This window comes from Oryza brachyantha, chromosome 1 (genome assembly GCF_000231095.2).
Source record: "Oryza brachyantha chromosome 1, ObraRS2, whole genome shotgun sequence".
In the NCBI taxonomy this organism is placed as follows: domain Eukaryota; kingdom Viridiplantae; phylum Streptophyta; class Magnoliopsida; order Poales; family Poaceae; genus Oryza; species Oryza brachyantha.
The window spans coordinates 4,010,958-4,028,605 of NC_023163.2; the positions used below are offsets into that span (position 1 = coordinate 4,010,958).

At 38.7% G+C, this 17,648-nt stretch overlaps 2 protein-coding genes across 2 annotated transcripts; both read left to right on the top strand.

Moving 5' to 3' along the window:
• Nucleotides 1-6,849: 6,849 nt before the first annotated feature.
• On the top strand, nt 6,850-7,868 carry LOC121056014 (lachrymatory-factor synthase-like). Its single transcript, XM_040529661.1, has one exon. It carries the CDS (start codon nt 6,907-6,909, stop codon nt 7,510-7,512), a length of 606 nt encoding a protein of 201 aa, XP_040385595.1. The 5' UTR covers nt 6,850-6,906; the 3' UTR covers nt 7,513-7,868.
• Nucleotides 7,869-15,109: 7,241 nt separating this feature from the next.
• Nucleotides 15,110-17,112, top strand: LOC121053307 (lachrymatory-factor synthase-like). Its single transcript, XM_040520091.1, has 2 exons — nt 15,110-15,730; nt 16,778-17,112. Exon 1 carries the CDS (start codon nt 15,110-15,112, stop codon nt 15,668-15,670), a length of 561 nt encoding a protein of 186 aa, XP_040376025.1. The 3' UTR covers nt 15,671-15,730; nt 16,778-17,112.
• Nucleotides 17,113-17,648: the final 536 nt, after the last annotated feature.

Sequence of the window (17,648 nt, forward strand, 5' to 3'; positions counted from 1 at the left end):
AGCTCATGTGAGATTGAGTTGTTCTATATACAACATATTGCGAAAACAATCAGATCTTATTCGAATACGTATTAGTATTATTATTATTATTATTATTATTATTATTATTATTATTATTATTATTATTATTATTATTATTATTTGCTACATTTCCCTTCGACAAACAAATTATGTAGGGCGAATTAGTACTCTCTTGCCGTTGCCGCGTCATTGCATCAAGATCATATCGATCGTGTCCACTGGCCATATATATAGACCAGAAAGCCATTTATTTGTTCATATGACTTTTCCCTGTCCGAAGATAAACCAGCAAGTTGATCATAATGAGTATTTGATTTGACTAATCGAAACCAACCGGTGTTCGCTACCCCCACAACTGCCTCTTGTTTTCGAGATATATATATGGGGAGAAAATGATATCGCAACGTGCGAGAAAGACTGCGGCTACCTGTCGTTCTTTAAGCTTGTCCACGTCATACATGTACATCAGCTCAAGAAAAATATGCATCTATAGATCAACAAATATGTTGAGATTGACTTATGTATGGGCATCACTATATCAACATTGCTGGATAATTCGACCGTCCCAAAAAAAAACTTTATCTTTTCAGCCAAGTTGATATATTATTAGCGAAGGTAAAAGATAAAATCATCCCTCGTTAATTAGAAACAATATTGTAAAAAGGTAGGTAATAGATACTAGAGAAATGGAAATATGCAATTGTGGGACAAGGGTATGGAAGAAGGAAACAACAGTAAAGTCTTTGTGAGATAAATAATATAGGCTATAAATAACCATGCTCGCTGTTTAGGCTTCAGCTTATAGCAAAAGCGAAATTTTAAATTTTAAACTTTTTTGGATCTTATTTTAGAGGATTTTCATTGTACTTCCTAAGTACTAAAAGGTAACCACCTCTACAGCTAGACATGAGAAGTAAGAAAGCAGTTGAAAATTATTTGATGAAGGTTGTGATCTATTGAGAAGATAATATATGTGAAAAAAATTAAATGGAGAATGATGTTGATCGGTTGACATAAGTTATATATGAAGAAATAATTTCATTTTAAAACATAGGGTGAGGGATTAAATAGTTTTATTTTGGAACTGATGGAGTATTTTATTTATTAGTTTTTAAAATCACACATATATATACACACGCATATATTTTACTAATAGATAGTGTTTTAGTTAGTGATAAGACATTTTGTTTATAATAAATATAAGAAGCACGAGGGTGAATGTCTTTTGCCGACAGCGAAATTAAGTGAAACATAACGGAACGGTCTCCCGTATGTACACACAAGTACTGCAGTGACATTTATGCAAATACGTAACATACGATGCTATTTCGATCAGTATACTTATCTTCTTTCTTACTGATGCTTATGTTATAAATTAAAACTAAAATTTTAAACTTAAATTTAGAATTGATTTCAAAGTAATTCATTATGGTTTATATTTCGGTATTTGAGTTTAGATCGCAAATAACTTATATATAAATTTTGACAAGCAAATTAATTTTTAGTTGCTATAATAGGTCATTCCGTTTATATTTAATTTAAGCGAAATGACGAGACCATCGACTTGAACTGTAATACTTTTGGCGACTTAATTGGCGCACGTGAAAAGATTGGAGCAGGAACATGATTTAGTACAGAATCGCACGCGGAGCTTGATCGTCAGTGCTTACGCAGCGTGATTAATTTCACAGGCGATTTAGTACCATGTGTGGGCAGTAAACTAAGTAGAATTAATATAGATAGACTTTGCAGCGTCTCGTTTGAAAATACAATGCAGGGAATTGAAAAGGAATAAGAAGAACATGTGTACTACGGTCATATTGAAATGAAAATCAAAATTTTAATGTAAAATTTAATGCCTACTGTACATGTGCCACATGGCTACATAAAAGCCAGCCGGCAGTGCACCCGAGACGGCAACATGCATGCGTGTACCTTGATCATAGTTAAATTTCTCGGACTACATGTTATTGAAAAAAATCAACCTCTAAAGATAAATTTAAACAATATTTATCGAGTCTAGATTTATTTCTAATAATTACTCATTTTAGACGGAGGGATTAGCGAAGGATCCCTTTGCTAGCAAGCTGCATGCACGTACCTAGCTATCTGGTCTCTTTGTCTTCACGAACGCAGGAGTAGTTCAGCATTTCAGTAGAGCAGAACACGGTATACTCGCTCCTATATGGTAAATACTCCCTTCGTTTTATAATATGAGATAATTAATTTTTTTAATGTTGGACTATTTGTCTTATACAAAAAATTTATGAAAATTTCATTTATTTTTGCGTGTGACTTACTTTATTATCAAAAGAACGTTAAGGACGACTTGTTATTTTTTATATTTATACTAAATTTTTGAATAAGACGAATGATCAAACGTTACAATAAAAAAGTCAAACATCTTATATTACGAAACGGATGTAGTGAGACATTTTAGTTATATCTCAATTTATCTATTAATTATATATATACATGTGAATCTAGACGATGCTAAAAAATATTAGTAAGCATTCTAAACACGTACTACCTCCGTTTTATATCGTAAGACTTTCTAGTCTTGTCTAAATTCGACAAATTCATTAATTGATAAATATATATATAATTTATACATATGTCTAGATTTATTAGCATCTATATAAATCTAGATAAGACAAGAAAGTCTTACATTATAAAACAGATAGAGTAGTAACGAGCAATCACTGAGATCAATATAAGAATGGACAGTTGATATATGGAGAGCTTAAAAGCTTATATGGATGGATTCATGGAGATGGACATCAGACAACCTGTGTATGTAGCCTTTCACCTGTGGCTGTGTTCACAAACCTCCGAGCTAGAGCCGACATACGGTAGACAGCCAATCAACAGGGCAACTCAGCAATGTACTGCAGGTCGGATCCGGATCGCAATGGCAGGATAGCACAGTGATAGAGAAGAGAGAATGGCAGGACACTGCAGTAAATTACTATAGCAGTAAAACTAATAATATGTTTACTGTTTTGTACCGTAGCATAACGCTATAGCATACTAATACATAGCCGTCCATCTTAAAACGGACGGCTGAGATTCATCGAATGACATCGCGCTGTTCCTTATACGCTATTAGTATGGAATGACAGAGGATCCAAACCCACTGTAGGTCTTGCATCTCCGACAACCCACAATGCTCACCTCATATGTGGCCGACGAGCCTTCCCTACGGTGCAGGACGACCCTACGGCCGGCCGCTGCTAATTGCTGGCGGCGCAAGGTGACAAAAGAATGTTGTGTCCAAGAAATTAACCTCCACGATGAAAGATTTTTTTAGCTATTATATAAACAGTGAAATCGGCTACTATAAAAATAAAAATCTATTCTAAAAATATAAGATGAAAAAAAATAAAATAAAAACCGTTTTATTAGTTAAAAATTGGTTTAAAAAAAAGCCAGAGAAAAAACACGAGGAAAATAACGCAGCCAAAGTGACAAGTCACGGCGGCCGCGGCAGCATAGCAGGGAATTGCCGGGCTGAGGGTTTAATTAGCTTGGCGTTTTGTCGTCAAAGCGAAGGCTTTGGAGCAGCTAGGCTGGACCAAGTTTGAACAGGTCCATACATGTACGAACCAGTAGGGAACAAATATACGTGGCCATCTTGTCATTTTCAAGCAACACGTACACAAGATGCTCGACCGGTTTATTGGCGCCGCAGGAACGCGGAGAGCAGGCACAGCATCCACCGCTCATTGACCGCCTCCTCCTGCAGGCTGCAGCCACACGCATAACAGCCTCCTTTTTAGATAAAGATGAACAAGAAAGATTTTTTTTAATTTTTTTATAACTATTAAATGATATAAATAATGTAATCGGCTGTTATTTTAAAAATATGAGACGGTGGAATTCAATAGAAACTTTTACCGTTTAGTATTTAAAGAAACGCAGGTAAACGCAGTCCTGGTGGTACGCGGCGATGGATGCCAACGGGAATTCATTGCCGCCATGGCCAGCGATCGATCGATCAATCAGGGGGAATTGAATTGAGTTGGGTCGCGACGGCAACGCTACCCGGCTGGCTGATGGATCGATCGGTGGGATGGCCCAATCACGCCCAGCCTGAGCCAGCCCCGAGCGCGACTCCATTTATTTTCCGCTCGCGACGTCGCGTACCGCCCGCCCACCCAACCTCCCCCACCCCCATCACAAAATGTCACTGTAGCTAACCATGCTAGCTGACTCACGAGATGTTCCGAAATGGTGTGTTTTGTTTTTCGAAAAAATAACTCTATGTTATTTTTAATAAAATAGTTAAATAAATATCGTCTTAAAGTATGTAACAGCTGATACTTCATTAATCATTTGTTAATGGATCAACTCGTGAAAGCAAAAGAAATCCTACCCAACTTTCACAAAGCAACTTCAATGATCTTGTTAGATACTACCTTCATCCTATAAAAACTTTATTTTTTGATTTTTTATCCAACATTTAACCATTTGTCTTATTTAAAAAATTTGTAGAAAAATTTTAAAAAAATTAGTCATGCTTGAAGTACTATTCATATTTTATCATCTAGTAGCAATAAAAACATTAATCGCAATTTTTTAGATAAGATGAAGAGTTAAACATTATATACAGAAATTGGAAATGAATTTATTTTGGGATGGATGAAGTAGTTCCCTAAACCAAAGTTTAATAAACTTAAAAAACAACATTATAAAGGCCTTACCAAGCCATCGCCAATTGTCTCCTCTCGTTGGCCAAAATGATAAGATAAATCATTGGTCATCTGTGAATCCCACATGCCCACGGCCCTCTCCCTTATCTATTAAAACACTCCATCATCCGTACCAAGTATTGTACTATTGTTATTGTTATTGTCTAGTCGATCTATCACTTACTTTCATTGTGGTTGAAAATATGTAGAGACATCGCCTCTCACCATTGGTGTATGTTCTCCCTGTTTCTCTTATCTTGTTGTCTTCGTTGCTATCTTCGATTCGCTACCAGTATGCTACCTCTTACATAGTAGCTGCTATGGTCTCTAGCAACTAGCATACATCTTTAACTCATTAACTATGCATGGTACTCAGCTCCGTTTTAAGCTTCAACGTTCTAGATCTAGACATTCTTATCTTTTACCTTATACTTATAAGCTAAAATTTAAAATTTTTAAACTTAAATTTAGATTTAGTTTTGAGGTTCATCGTAGTCTTTTTTAGTTATTGTGTTTAAATCGTTAAGAACATATATAAAAAAATATCCATAAATTATTTTTTATTTTCAAACTCGTTGTTTCCTTCTCTCTCAACAAACGAACTAATGACCAGCGAATTTCCGCCGTTGGTCGAGCGGAGCCTGTTGCCAAGCTGCGTCGGCCTTACGCACCACCGTCGCTGATCTCTTCTCGCTGATGGTGGGATGATGGGTTGGTGGGTAGGAAAAGAAAGACACAGAGAGATACGGACATGTGGGCCTACACAATTTAGAGAAGCGAGACATTCAGGCTGTTGGAGTGACCAGAATATTCAAAGAGGTGATATCTTTTGGCTAAGCGATTAGTTCACGAAAATTTTTAAATTAGGTATCATATCGGATGTTTGATTAAATGTTAGAAGACTATCTCGATGACTAATTAAAAAAACAAATTACATAGGGTGTCAGAAAACCACAAGACAAATTTTTAAAGCCCAATTAATCTGTCATTAGCACATATGAGTTACTGTACCAGTTATGACCAATTATGGACTAATTAGGCTAAAAAATTTGTCTCGCAAATTCCTTACAAACTGTGTAATTAGTTATTTTTAACTATATTTAATTAAATATTCGATGTGATGTCGATGACAAAGTTTTTTGGGAAACTAAACGGCCCTAAATCGACAAATGTTGAGCAAAACAAAAAATTGAAGGGGCTCTAGAAGATGCTCTACCGAGCCAGCAATCACACAGTGAAATTACCGTTTGCATCCAGAGGCGACAGAGGTGGGGGCACGGACCAATTTACCTGATAAGTTTACAGGCAGCCTGCACAAAAACTGGACCCCGGGTGCATCAGCAGTAGTAGTACATGCATGCCCCTGTCACGGGCTCATGCAAACCCAACAAAAAACCTGAGCACCGCCACCAATCCAAACATGTGTTGGCTGCACTGTACACGCACAACATCATCCATCCAACCCACATACACCTACAGCAGCAAGTACGGTGTTGCTTCCTATGTGCTGCTCTTAACATTTGAATGTACGATTTATTGTTAATTTTATTTAATTTTTTTACAAATACACATATATATATATATTTACTTTAATAATAATTCAAAGTAACAAAATAATTAATAATTATACATATTTCTTATTTAATGCTTAAATGTATACATAAAAATTAATGTCGTCCATAGAAAAACGGAGGGACTATAAAGTTAGTGTGGATTTGTATTGAATCAAACGTCTTTAAATTTAATCATTTTTTAAATAAAATGTAGAAAACTATATGTTAGTATATTTTTCTGAGAAAATTAATTAAATTCAGAAATGCTTGTCTCAGTATAAACACAGTGACTTAGCGTATGAAACTGAATAGGGGGTGGTTGTCAAAAGACGTATTAGTAAATGAAAAAATATATAAATAAAACTTTATATACGTATTCTTATCGATTTAAAAACTAAGGATAAAAAATAAACTTTGATAATAATGTATCAAAATTAACTTTAAATTTAAAATTTAAATTTTAGCTAATAAATATAAATAAAAGCGAAAAGAATACAGGTAGTCAGAAGTACTGCTACCGACCGGACCAAAGACCGACATGCACCTATAAATCGACGCTTTGGCACCGGGTCGGGACCGTGTATGTACTTCTCGTAGCAACCACACGAGCCAGTCTGAGGTAGCAAGAGCTGTCTGTGCACATGGCGGCGGAGTCGTCGGCGGTGATGGCTGCGGCGGCGGCGGAGGAGGAGGGGGGGAAGGTGAGGCTGGAGTGGGAGGAGAGGGTGGTGTCGCTGGTGCCGACGGCGACGGCGGACGAGGCGTGGGCGCTGCTGTCGGACTTCCTCGCGTTCCACCGCTGGCACCCGCGCGTCGCCAAGTGCCGGCTGGCGTCGCCCGACACGGCGGCGGCGGCGTCGGCCTCCGTCGTGCGGTACTGCGAGGGCACGCCGCGCGGCGACGGGTCGCCGCCGGACTGGGCGCACGAGACCCTCCTCGAGCACGACGCGGCGGGGCGCTTCTTCCGCTACGAGATGAACGACAACAACATGGGCTTCGGCGTCTTCTTTGCCACCTTCCGCGTCGTCCCCACCGCCGCCGCCGGAGCCCCCGGCTGCGAGCTCCGGTGGGAGTTCGAGAGCGAGCCCGTCCGCGGCACCCCCAAGGAGGCCCTCGTGGCGCGCCTCCAGGCCGGTCTCGACGGCATGGCCGCGCGCGTGCAGGAGCACCTCCTCTCCACCCGCGCCGCCGCCGCCATCACCTCCGCCGGCGTCGAGCTCAACCCGGACAACTCCATCGCGGTCTGAGCCGAGCGTGTTCGTCCGATCGATCCACACACACACACACACACACACACACACATATTGCCTATCATCTTACCATACGTACGTCATCCGTATCGATCAAGTATGCAGCGTATTGGTCGATGAAAAATACGAACTTATCACAACTTCCGTATGTATGTACGCACGTATGTATGTATGTATATACTCTGTGTTTGTACGTACTCGGGGGTATGGGAATAAATATTATTGCATAAATTACTCTCCTGTCTCCATAATTGTTACTGTTCATGCCATATTGCTTTCGTCAAAATAAAATATGAATGTATACTCGTACCATTTATATGAAAGTCAATGCAGTATTAATTAATTGTACAAATTTTCGTTGACAAATTGATATGTGCTCTCTTGCATGTGCCTTGGCATGTGCTCTGTTAGCTGTTGGCTGATGCTGTTGCCTCCTCTCCGTTCGATCAAGTTAATTATGCTGCTGACGAATACGGTACTGCAGCTACAGGCGTGGCTCGATCTACGGGTAACGATTGACCAGATTTATTTTAACTAAATATGAATTAATTGCATTGAATTTGTATTATTCAATTAGAAACTTAGTCCATATAATTAAACTAAAATAAGGTGAAGAATCTTTACAAGGGGGCTGAGCAAGAATAAAATTTGGAAATACTGCTTACTTGACCATGCTTTAAATTGAGTTTAGGCTGATACGAGTCTTTAAATTTGAAACGAGAACAATGTATACATGGTGCAAATAGACGAGCTATAGCTAAAATATATTATTTTAGATAAGGTTCTAAACACAGCCCTCTCCTTACATAGCTCCATCCTTGGGTCAAACCTATGCCTATCCTGATTCAGTGTTGTCTCCAATTTTCGGAACACTGGATTGTTGGTGCTGTTTCCAGGTTTCCGAGAGAACCAACAAGAGAAACACCGAGTAAAGTCCATCCCTCTGTAGCTTATCCGGCACATTGGTCTGCTTGGTCAGCCAGTCTATTAGTTCGTCACTGGTGCCACTCAGAGATCGGTTTAGTCTAATTATATTCATGAATCATGATCCCTTTCCAAAATCATTTATGGATAAGAGCACTGTTTGTTTGAATAGGCGTTGTACTGTCTCCACAATCCAGAGACAAAGTTGCCAAGAAAAAAAGGTGTTGTATTTAGGTCAGTCCTGTCTGAGGTCCACAGCCATTTCTGCGAAAGCAACCAGCTGACAAGAATTTTTGCTTTGGTAGTGCCCATCACTTCCAGATTAGTTTGGCTGGGGCACCAATCTTATCAATCCTTTAAATTAGGCCTTGCAAACTAAGTTTGTCATATATTATTTTATTTCACATTATAAGATTTTTTTTCTCATTTCTAAGTTCATATTATCGTTGAATATAGGTCCAACTACATTGTTTGAGGATGCAGGATTTGATTGATGGTCAAGTTACGCATGAGATTGTATTGACAAGGAGACAATGATTTTTTATACAAGTTTGGATACTCTCGTGGACGGGTAATAGTCCTATTAGGGCATTCCCAACCCATAACACTAGATGTAGTTTTCATAAACTCCACATCATCAAGAAACTAGTACTAGACACTACTCTTTCAATGCAAACATCACTATTTCATACTTCAATTTAATGCTACTTATCTCATATGATATCTTAAATGTTGTGTAGAAACCATATCTCATGCAAGACATGGTTTCATTCTCTTTCCTCATTTATTCATTTGCCACATCATCTTTCATCCTAGATGGCAACTTATTTAATGTTATGGACATCATCCTAGTCATTGGGTTAGGAATGCCCTTATGTTAACCAAAGCGGACGTTGCATTTATATATAGTTAGCAAAAACCACGGGATTACAAGATTGGAGATAGCTACTCTTTTAGTCTAAGCTACTACTAGATGTCGACCAAGTTGACAAGATTAAAGTGGGTGGCTATTGGTGAGAGTACTCCTTGGATTTGATCTAGTGTGGGTTGTATATGCCTTTAGAGTTGATATCTTTCCTCCTAATAGACATTTGTATTTATAATAAAAGGCATCCCCTTTCCAAGTAGAAATTGAAGAAAGACTTATGAAGTATAACTAGATATGTAGGAGATCAGACTAGTTTTATTTCCTTATCAGAGCAGGATTTCCTTCCTAAATTGTACCTTTCCAAAGGGTTAAGAAACATATCCGTATTCGATATGATATATGGTATTCTCGGAGTCAGAGATACGTAAGCATTAGAGTATGAGGTATGTCATATCTATAACACTGACATATATAATTTGTAATGAATCTAGTCACATATATAAAACATATATGATCTATATTTCAATATGACTAAAATATTTTATAAATGAAATGAAATAAGTAGTACCTAGAGGTTGACGATATTCATTAATGGTGTCTTCACATTACTGTAGAAGCTGAGTCTCCCCATGACATAGGACTTCCCTTATGACAAAATATTCTGCTAGGACATTCAACGCCAAACATGTTCAGAAGTCTTTAGCCCATTTTCCATTTGTCACAGTATCATGAACCGATCAATTATTTCTTTTCGAGTGGTATAATTAGGGTGATAATAAGTCAAGGTCATTGGGTTTTTCCAGGACCATCAATAAGGGTGTACGTGTGCCCCTAAAGTCAGATAGGCCCCACTAGCAAGTAGCAAGTAGCAAGTAGCCAAGTACAAAGCTCAACAGCAATGCGATCGAGCGAGCAAGGCAGCAATGACGTGCATGTTGGCGTTCGGTTGCTCCAATTCTAAATTTTATATGTGTATTTTTAGTGATCTACAGGATAAAGCTGAAAAATAAATTATAATAAAAAAAACTCAAAATCAACTCTAAAATTAAGATTAAAAATTTAAATTTTATCTTATATACATATAAACGAAAAGACTTGACTCCTGGCGTGGTCGCCGAGGCGGCGTCATGGCAAGGCTGGCTGACTGGTCGAGCACGACGGCGAGACGACGACAATCTCTACAAGACAAGACGAGCGACGGAGCGAGCGCCGGCGGCCGACGGAGGCCCGGAGGCCTGCGTGCCGCCGCCTCCTCGTCCTCAATCATCATCCACCATTCTGCCTAATATACTTCATTAGTTCGTTCGACAATTAGACTGTTAATTGATAGATGAGAGTTGAGACAGTGAATCCAAATTCAAAAGTAATTTGACTGAATGTTTGACTAAGTTTCAAAAAAGAATGAATGTTTAATTGAAATTTCCTTTTGTATATATATCACATGAAGGAGACAAGGCGTATCATCATGTCTTGTGGAAGTACATATATAATTGATTAAAGATACGCCCTACTTATATTATACATACGAATTTTCCAAATTTAAGGGGCCTAATTCAGATTTTACTTCGTTGCCTCAGAATTTCTAGAGACAACCCTGGTTCTTTCACGACACTTCTTACTCTTCAAAAAATTTAGTGCAAAACTCTATAAAACTTTACCCCACCCTATTTTGAACTTAACATTAAATTTTGTAATTCAAAAGGTTAGGCTCATTACCATCACTAAGTATAATACATTTGGTTCAAAGACAGGACGGCAATCAAGTTTGATTCCTATAAATTTTCAGTACTGCCCAATTCCTGTTGCTATCCGCCAAAATGATGAAGTTTACTTTATTTTTTTGTGCTCAATAGAAACTATATTTTTTTTAAAAAAATAAGATATGCTTTGGAATATGTTTTTCACTTTGTTTAAGCGTAAAAATATACCAAAGATTTTTTCCAATAAATTTATGCAAAATTACATTATTTTTCTAGAAATATATGTAGGTTTCTCTGAATTTTACTATGCTGTATAGTTTTTCCAACGTTTTTTTTTCACTTTCAACACACCGAATGGAACACAAATGTATCGTGTTTTTCCCTACCGGTGGTAGGACACGAGGCAAAATGAGTAAAAAACATAATTGTAAAATTTCCATGTTTTGTTATTGTTGATAGATAACAGGAATGGTTTAAAAAAAACCAAAATAATTGCACCAGATTTGTCGTCGCTTTAATATGCACGGTATTCCATCCATCACGCGGCACAAATCTATGTGCACATACAGTGATGTGTACGTCCGGTTGATTTTCATAACTCGTAAGTTAGCCAATGTGGATGCTTGTTGACCTCAAGAATTTCCTTCCTGTAATCAAGAGGATTTGCACGCATCCATCGCCGTCTAGCATTGTTGACATATACTCGATCTATTTCTAAATATTTGACGTTTTTAATTTTTTATACATATTTAACTATTCGTCTTATTTAAAAATTTACATAATTATTAATTATTTTTATACCATTTTATTTATTGTTAAATATATTTTTATACATATATAGCTTTACATATTTTATAAAATTTCTTAAATAAAATAAACGCTCAAACATATATTTAAAAGTCAACGATAACAATTTATGGAGTATCAATTAACTCAGCCCACGAAAATTGTCCTTATCTCCTCTTGGCAATTGGCAGGCCACAAATGTCACATACAGGAAGAAGTCAAAAACCGGTAAGCAGTTAGCAATAGCTTATAAGTGACATTTCTGCCATGTGTTCGTATATTTTAATTTTTTTTACCACAAGCTTTTTTATTGTCAGACACGTGCATGAATTAATTTACACAAATAAATAACTAATGTGCTATTTGTAATAAATTGGTGAAAAGACAACTCCTGGTTGTACTGCTACGAAACCTATTTTTGTAGGCCCCATGTAATCTTTTCCATAGAAGGTTAAAATGTGTAGCCATATGTGGTAAACCTATCGCTGTGACAGGTTTATGGGCCACATGTGGTACTATTTTTTTTTTGCAAATGGACGAGCCATTAAGAAATCCGATTTATGCAAACTGTATTTTTTTATAGATCATCGTCTTGTTCTCCGGCCGGGTAAATATCTTATTTTCATAAGCTCTGCCCATTAGGCGGCTCAGAAGAGACGACCGACCCACCTGCAAAATTGTTTTGTGTACTGGTTCTTCCGATGGAGAAGAGATGTCATCTGTGTGCGATTATTTGATTTTTTTGGCAAAAAGTCAAACGATATATTTTTAATAAAAAATAATTTATGAATAAAAAATTTATACATGTGTTTTTAGTGTTCTAAAAGCTAAGATTGAAAATAAAAAAGATGAACCTCCTCCAAAAACAATTCTAAAGCAGAAGCGAAAAGATATGGCTAACACTGTTTTTCGAGGTTAGGTCACAGAGTAACTGACCACTCAGCGATTACACATGGTACCTGTCCCTTAGCTCTTTGGACGCCCAAGAGGGTCATCTTTTTGTTGGTCAAATGAAAAGGCTAAATGACATATTTATAAATAAAAAATAATTTATAAATAAAACATATATATATATATATATGTGTGTGTGTGTTTAGCGATAAAAAACTAAGGCTGAAAAAAATTGATTAAAAAATACTAAAATCAACTCTAAATTAAAGATTAAAAATCTAAATTTTAGTTTATCTTTACTACTATAAAAGTCTCTAGTGGTGGTGATGGTGAACCTGCCACCACCACCTACTTCTATTGTATTTTTATAATTTACTCTCTTAACTTCATAATATTAAAAATTAATCAAATCTAGATGAATATCCATATAAAATTAAATTGATATGGATTTCATATATAAAAAAGATGATCACATATTTCATGAAAAATATTTTTCTATTTATTTTAGGAATAACATAATATGTTTTTATTCTTTATAAAGCACGTAGATTCAGCTCATAAGTATAAGAAAAGAACGAAAAGACAGGAATGCCAGAGATAAAAGAAGCGTCGGAGGGGAAACGGTCGATATGGGCCATAGATAGAGAGATAGTTGATGGGGGGTGAGATGGACAGTGAAGCGAATTGGCCGGAGCTTAATTGGGGTCGGAGTTGGACGTCGACGTCGAGGATAGAGAGGAGGAGGAGGAGGCAGGGAGGCTGTGATGGGCGGCCGCGCAGCGACAGAAGACGAGAGGCACGCACGGATCCGCTGCTGCTGGTTCGGGTCAGAGCGCGCGGCTGGTGAAGCGAACCGGACACCGCTACGGGGCTAAAAATAAAGGAGGAAGGGTATCTTTTATTTTATTTTAGATGTCATCCAAATCTTTAAATAAAGATATGAATGATCAAATTTAGATAAACTGTTAGGGATGTTCTTAAGGAAGAGCAAAAACAGTTACGATTATGTTAATTCCATTGGATATAGCAAAAGCAATCTTGAGCGGGCATCTCGAACTGTGAATTTTTTGGATTTTTAATTTTTTATTAAGTAATTTACAAATTTCATTTTGCATTCCAAGAAATCGTACTTCTAACATCCTCCCGTCCTGTCCTTTAGAAGGGTGGAAAGTCTATATGGCTAACGTCTCGGTGGACTGTAGTAGAGGAGATGACGACGGGGCAAAAAAAATTATGTTTAGGCCCTTGCCGCCCTTGGCAAGGTTTTTTTTTTTTTTTTGCAAGACCTGCAGCCTCAGCCGTGAGGGGAGACGGGGGGTTGGAAAAACTGCCGTTTCGACAATGGGCTTGACAGATGATTGGGCCGACATGCAATCGTGTACTATATATGGGCTATTAGGTTGAAGAGGCCCTAGGGCCGTTTCTCGATGGGCCGGGATGGGCTTTGCCGCTTTGGGGAGGCTCCTTTCGCCGCCTCCCGATTCACGAGGCGACACCTGTGCTGCAACAACTCTTGCGGTTCATACTGTTGCGTCCATGCGTGCGTGGTCGGTCGTCGTGTGGGGCAGAAAATTGTTTCCTTAGTTATCATGATTATCAAGTTAATACTTTTGTTAACAATACACACCACCAACAGAACTGGCCCTATTTAAATTGCCAAAAGGATCAGTGTATCATCCTGCACTTCTGTTTTTCAGGAATAAGGGGAGGAAAAAATGGACACATCGTTTACCCTTCAGCCTATTATCAACATTGTTGGTGTATAAATATAAGCGAAAAATTTAAATTCCAAAAGTCGATTTGGAGGTCTATATCGCCTTTACATTTCTTGGCATTTGCTTTAAAATCATGCTTCGAATTATTTTTTGATAGCTAAGTAAGAGTTTACAGATTGCAATAAGCATAATCGTTATTAAGCGTGGTGTGATCGGTCAGTGACACTGGCTGACACGGTCACACAGGTCGTCAGCTCTTCTTCCACGCACGCGTTGACGTCGCCGCGCTCCGCGGCTATGGGCTTGTTTAGTTGCTAATATTTTTTTTACGTCTGATTTGATGTTTGGAGTGGTTTTCGGACACGAATGAAAAAATAAATTTCAGATTTCGCTTGAAAAGCACGAGACAAATCTTTTGAGTCTAATTAATCCATCATTAGCACATGTTAGTTACGGTAGTACTTATAGCTAATCATGTTCTAATTAGGCTTAAAAGATTTGTTTTATGATTTTATCCATAACTGTATGTATAATTAGTTTTAATATTTATATATATTTAATGTTTTATCTAGGTGTCCAAAGATTCGATGTAATATTTTTGGAAAAATTTTAGGTAAACAGGACCTATATAGCGCCAACCTGCTGCCACGCGAGCGTCGTCGCAGGCAGGTCAAACACGACAAGCATACACACAGCAGCAAGAAGGATCCATGGATGAGCAGGGGCAGCGGGTGCAGCGCGGCCGCGGCGGCGCGCCGGAGCAGTGGCGTGGCGCCGTGGAGGCCGCGCTGCCTGGCACCCCGGCGTCCGCCGCGTGGCCGCACGTCGCCAGCTTCCTCGCCGCGCACCGCTACCTCCCTGGCATCGACGTGTGCGAGCGCGTGCATGGCGGCGGCGAGGACGGCCCGCTCCCCGGGTGCGTCCGGCACGTGGCGTCGAGCGCGGCCGGGCTGTGGGCGCGGGAGGAGCTGCTGGAGGCGGACCACTCGGCGCGGCGCCTCCGGTACGCCGTCGTCGCTAGCAACATGGGGTTCGGCCTCTACATCGCCACTCTCAGCGTCCTGGACGACGGCGGCGGCGGCGGCGTGGGGTGCCGGATCGCGTGGGCGTTCGAGTGCGACGCCGTGCGCGGCGAGGGGTTGAGCGAGGCGGCGCTGGTGGCGCGGCTCGGCGCCAGCGTGAAGGGCATGGCCGAGAGGGTGCAGCAAGCCGTGGCGGCGCCGGGCGAGGCCGGCGGCGGCGAGGCGCGCGCGGGAGGGGATTTACTGTAACATGTACCTTCGCTCGCTCGAGGCCATCTGAGACAGGCTATCAAAAGTTCACTCATGCTGGTAACTCTTAGTACTCAGGTCCTCAGGCCTTATTTAGTTACCAAAAAGTTTATGTAAAAATATCAGATCGAATCTTTTGATATTTAAATAAAACATTAAATATAGATAAACAAAAAATTAATTGTACAGTTATGCAAGAAATCACGAGATGAATTTTTTAAGACTAATTAGTGCATGATTAGCTATAAGTTCTACAGTAACCAACATGTACTAATGACAGATTAATTAAACTCAAAAGATTCGTCTCGCGGTTTCTAGACGGAATCTAAAATTTATTTTATAATTAGACTACGTTTAATACTTTAAATATATGTTAAAAACTTGATGTGAAGTTTTTGTAAAAAAAATTTGCAAACTAAACAATGCTCACTCCCTCAGACGAAACGTCAACTCTGGTATGACCATGGTACTCTGATATGACTGGTTTTCTTTTGCTCTATCTCATCAGAGCACATGTAATAAACTCATCAAATTGAAATTAACTAGTAGGATACTTACTCATGGTTAAGATCAAAATAATGATATTATTGGCAACGCGACACCAATTGACACATCATGAACCAGTGCCACAACGAGACGACTCCAATAACAACTCCGGAGGAGCATTTGGAGGACACCATCTAAATGTGACGGATCACTATTGTGCAGATATGTTTAGATCTAACTTATCAGTCTGTTATCAACCTGGTATAAATAAGAGTGATCGGTACCGATGTGTATTAGCTAGTATTAACGAGGTATTAGACCGCTACTGATGGATCCATCCGGCTATTTTTTTTTTTTTTGAGAACACACATCCGGCTATCTGATACACAGGCGACGTTGACTGACCAAGCTTTGTCTGACGAGGAGAGGAAACAAAACGGTCCCACTGACTGAGGTTGTTTTGTTCCCGGCATTCCCTCCGTGCCGGTATTAATTATATCACCAATTACTTCTATTTAAATTATTTTTATTTTATTCATAATTATCATTTTATTTAAATTCATTCCTTATTTATTAAAGAGTATCGCAATCGTTTGTAATCAATTATAATCAATATTATAGATAATTATATTTTGAGATGGAGCTTGCGGTACTGCACTGCTACACTGCACATGGTGTAGAGCACAATCAAAGTGAGGGAGATGATTGTTCCGACCAACCGTTCGCCATTGCTGGTCCAAGAACTGCACAAGCTTCTCCCGTAGTAATCTGCACATGATGGTCAGCTCCCAGCTGGGATGTGTCACGGTTACTTGTATCTGTACTGGTAGTTGCTGTTTGCTATATGGTTTTGGTGGTTGCATCGCAAGCTTGCAGAAATGAACACTTTGCAGATGCCTCTTATGTGTTCTTTTTAATAGACTCTGCATGTTTCATTGAATATAACGGAAAAAAATTACAGTGACCTACCTCATAACTTGTAACGTGTAAGTATTTTTATATTGTTTATTAGTAAAGATCAAGGTTGCGAAGACTATGGGTTGTTTTTACATTGCACTACCTACGTCGTAAAATATAAGTAATTTTAGATTGTATAGTAAAAATTAAGGTCGGAAAGAAAATACTGAAATATATGAAAATGAAAATCTAGTTAGGGATAAAATGGAAAAAAAATTGGATATTAAGTGAGTGATAGACAAATAATTATGAATAGTGATAAAAAATGCTTATATTTTTATCCAATATTTAAATATAAGACATGCTTCCATAATATACCAGTTTCATTGAAGAGAAGACCTACGGGACGGTATTCCAGACGTTCCGCCTCCGCATGCATCAGCCTCCGCCTGCCTATCTCTGCACAGACATTCCGGACATTCCGTTCGGACAGAATAACAATCAAATTACCACCACCTGGAGGTGAATTAGGAGGGAAAACAAACATGTAACTGCACACCCCGGCGCTAAAATCTTCTTGTGCTCGAAAACTCTT